Genomic DNA, 3,892 nt, shown 5'->3' on the forward strand with positions numbered 1-3,892 from the left:
GGGGGGGGGGGCGGCTGCGCGTGGCTGGCCGCGCAATCGTGAAGTGCTCTGGCATGCCGCTGCGGGCCCGCAAAATGAGCGGCCGAAGTTCATGGTAGGAAAGGGGCCCGAATGGTTTGTCCCGCGACTGAGGAGCGGGTGTTGTGCGGTGTATCCTCCTTGCTCCGCTGATCGGTGCTTACGTAATCGTCCTCGGGCCCCCCTCTGGGCGGTGGTCGGCCTCTGCGATCGCGGACAGCCCTGCAAACGCCACCTGGAAAGCCTGCGCGTCTGTGGTTGCATGATGTTTGATATTTTGCAACGCCTCAAAGATCAACCAGGGGTTGCTGATGTCCGATCGGCGCCGTAGGACGCGGGGGGGATCGGCCGATGTCGCTAATAGTGCCGACCCGCGACGCTGTCGCGCGCAATCGACCTGCTTTTGGCCGCGGCAAAGTACAGTAGAGTCGCTTTGCGAACAGACCATGACTGCAAGTGTGTTCTATCCGGATACCGAGAAATCGGGGTTCGTGTGCTCCACTAGAAATTCACACCACCGCGCCGGTGCACCTGCTTCGTCGTTCGGGTGCGCACGGCCTTGAGGAGTGTGGAGTGAGGCTATCACAGGGCTCCACAACATCTTACACCTGTCAGTCACCCGACCAGAGTCTGGCCTCAGCGTGGCCCTTGTGCCTTGCGTGGCCGCGGTCTGCACCACAGGTGCTGTGCGGCCAGATAGCTGTGTTATTCTAGTGTTGCCTTTTACAGTGGCCCATCTCAAAGGGGCACCGATCGCCCAGCAGCCGAAGGAGAAGGAGACACTCCCGTCGGGGCAGCATCAGCAATCGCTGGGCGTTCAGCCGCCAGCCAGGCCCTAATGGGCCGCAGGGACGCAGGCCCCGCGCCGGCGCCCCCCGCGGCCCGCGCGCACCCGCCCGCGCCGCGGCGGCGCGCGTCGCGCGCCGCCACAGGGCGCCTGCTGCTGCCGCTGCTGCTCCTCCTCTGCACGGCCGCGGCGCTGCGCGTTGCTGCAGCAGACGCCGCCCCTGATGAGGTCTCCACACCGGAGGAGCTGCTGGCGGCAATCAATGAGCGCACCAACGGGGTGATCCACATAATGAAGCCGATGGTGCTGCCCACTGGATGGGGCCCCGCGCGGCCGGCGCGGCCGCTGCTGATCCTGTCCCCATTCCGCGTCATCCTGGATTGGTGCGACGCCCAGTGCAGGGTGAGCGGGGAGAGCCCTTCGACGCGCCAAGCGTGGGCAAGAGCGCGCGGCGCCGCGCGCGCGCCTGCGCTATGGCGACCGCCAGCTGTCACTACCGCCTGTCCCAGTGGGAGGGGGGGAGGAGGCAGTCATGTTTGCCCTTGTGCATCTGCGTCTGGCGACAGGACGTCGCGCTAGGCACGCGGCGTGCATCGCGCCGCGGTTGCAGTATGGCTTGCAGTTTGGCAACACATCCAAGGGCAGCCGGCGCGGCGCCCCTGCGCCCCGCGCACCCAAACCCCTCCGAACGCGCCCGCCCACGCCCGCAGTCCGGCGCCGTCAACGCGTCCGCGCCCAAGTTCATCCTAGAGGACGGCGCGGCCGTCTCCTGGAACCGCGTCTTCTTCCGCAACGCAGTCCCGCCGGTCCCCGCGGGCGCGGGCGCCGCCGCGCGGCGCGCCGCGCTCATGGCCGCGCCCGGCGTGCAGTGGGCGAGCCCGACGCCGTTTGTGGCGAGCAAGGGCGGCGGGGCGACGTACAATCTGGTGGTGTGGCACTTCCAGCCGGCGATGATGTGGGTTTTCGAGCAGCCAGGCACCTACTGGTGAGAGCGAGAGCGATAACGTGATCTGAGTCTCATGACTCATCGGGGATCAGCATGGCCCGGGTACGGATGAGCGGGGCAGCCCCTCGGAGTTTTGCAGTCGTGGGAATGGTGGTTCTGAGAGTTGTTGGATCGTGGGCGGGCAGGCGTGGGTGAAAGTGGCGTTGGACGGCAGCGGGCGCGGACAGGGGCGGCGGTCAGCGGCAGCGGCGGCAGCAGCGAACGGCAGCGGCGGCAGGCGGCGGCGGCTGCGAGCGGCAGTACTAACGGCGGCAGCAGTGGCGGCGGCAGCAGCAGCGGCAGCGGTGGCAGCAGCAGCAGCGGCAACGGCGGCGGCAGCAGCAGCAGCGGCGGGCGCAGCAGAGGCGGCGGCAGCAGCCGCGGCTGCCACGGAGGCAGGTGCTGCTGCGGCGGCGGCAGCAGCAGCAGCAGCAGCAGCAGCGGCGGCGCATGGGCTGCGTCGCGCGGAACGTCGCGCAGAACGCCCTCCTTCATTCCTGCCGCGTCCCCGCGCACGCCGTCCTCCTATTCCCTGCCCCCGCATCCCCCTGAGACCTCTCCTGCCCTCCCTCGCTCCCCCTGCCGCCCCCCGCGCCGCCCGCAGGCACTCTTCGACGCTCGGCTCCCCGCCCGCGCTCCAAAACATGGTCGGCCGCGCAGGCTTCACGCCGGGGCTGGATGCCGTGTACAACATCAAGTTGTTCGGCGTGGCCGCGGTCGGGTCCATCCAGGTCGGCGAGGGGCCGGCGGCGGGCCGTCCTGGCCGAAAGCTGGGGGTTACATGCCAGCCGAGCGCAGGGGGCCGCGCGTTCTTGCCCGTGTCCTGACATCAGAGCTGTCAGCCCCTGCTCCTTTGGAATGCCCGACTTTCGGCCCGTCGGCACCAAATCACCCGATCAAAACCTGTAGAATCGTGCCCTGCGCTCCCGTCTGATCGCGCCTTGCGCTCCCGTCTGACTGTGCCGCGACTAGTTGCCGATTGCGTCTTCCCGGCCCCGGCCCCGCTCCCCGCCCCTGCCCCCAGGAGTGCTACATCCCGTTGGACTGGGCGGGCTGCTTCGGCAGCGACAATCCCCTGAACGAGCAGCTGGTCTACTGGTGCGATCTCGAGATCACATCAGATCTGAGATCTGAGAGATATAGGCGTTGGCCGCCTGGATGTTGGCGCGCTCGAGCGCTCTCACATGTAACGCCGTATGCATGAGCACGTGCTGTGTGGCTCATTATTGCTGTTTTTGGGAGGCCGCTGCCCCTTCTCTCCTTAGGGCACACCGCCACCCCGCCTATCCACCCCCCGGCAGCCCTCGCCTCGCCGCTCGGCTGCCGCTTCTCTCAGCACCTCGGCGTCCCGATACAGCATCCACCACCCCGTAAATCCGCTGATTGGCCAAATCATCAAGTAGTTGATTTGACAATCCAGCGTTTTGACCAATCCGTCGGATTCCTCCGCCCTTTTCCCCCTCCTCAGCCCCTACACCTTCAAGGACTCCCTCAAGAACCCCTGGCTCTCCAAGGTCCACGTCTTCCACGATATCGGACTAGACCGCCTCGTCAACACGTACCGCAACCCCGTGCTGCTGACGCGCCCCGTCACCTACCAGTCGTGCGTCGGCCCCCCGCGGGTGGGTGGCGGGCGCGGGCGCCGGTGACGCCCCCGCGCCGCCGGCCTTTGCGGCACCGCCCGGCCCCGGGGTCGCACTGGCTGCCGGGGGTTGCTGATCGAGGCCGGGCTCGCGTGCAAGGGGGAAGGGGTGATCATTTGGCCCGTGGGCCGTTTCAGCAGGAGTGCCGCGCCAGGCGCTGAGGGTGGCGAGCGCGCGCGCGCTGCACATACGCACTGGCCCGGGCTCGGTCCCCGCCGGGGGTCTTCCGGCCTCAGCCGTAGCGGTCGCGCCCGCGCCCTGCGCCTCGCCGCACGCCTCTCTCAATCCCTCAACCTCGGACCCCTCAACCTCGCACCTCGCGGACCAGATCATGGATCTCGACAACGTGACGTCATCGGTGCTGGTCGGCACCAAGGGCGTCCTCACCTTCCAAAACATGATCATGCAGGCGAGCAGGGCTGGGGCCCTCGACACCCCCCACGCCCCTCCAAACAGACC

The 3,892-nt window shown here is 68.1% G+C and overlaps 1 protein-coding gene across 1 annotated transcript; it reads left to right on the forward strand.

Annotated features, from left to right (window-relative positions):
• Window positions 1–856: 856 nt before the first annotated feature.
• MNEG_13023 (hypothetical protein) lies at window positions 857–3,439 on the forward strand (the record flags this gene model as incomplete). Its single annotated transcript, XM_014038506.1, has 6 exons — window positions 857–1,207; window positions 1,516–1,790; window positions 1,950–2,261; window positions 2,395–2,521; window positions 2,815–2,888; window positions 3,259–3,439. The coding sequence occupies 6 exons, from the start codon at window positions 857–859 to the stop codon at window positions 3,437–3,439; spliced, it is 1,320 nt and encodes a 439-aa protein (XP_013893960.1).
• Window positions 3,440–3,892: the final 453 nt, after the last annotated feature.

The sequence above is a fragment of the Monoraphidium neglectum genome, assembly GCF_000611645.1.
Source record: "Monoraphidium neglectum strain SAG 48.87 unplaced genomic scaffold scaffold03577, whole genome shotgun sequence".
Lineage (NCBI taxonomy): Eukaryota > Viridiplantae > Chlorophyta > Chlorophyceae > Sphaeropleales > Selenastraceae > Monoraphidium > Monoraphidium neglectum.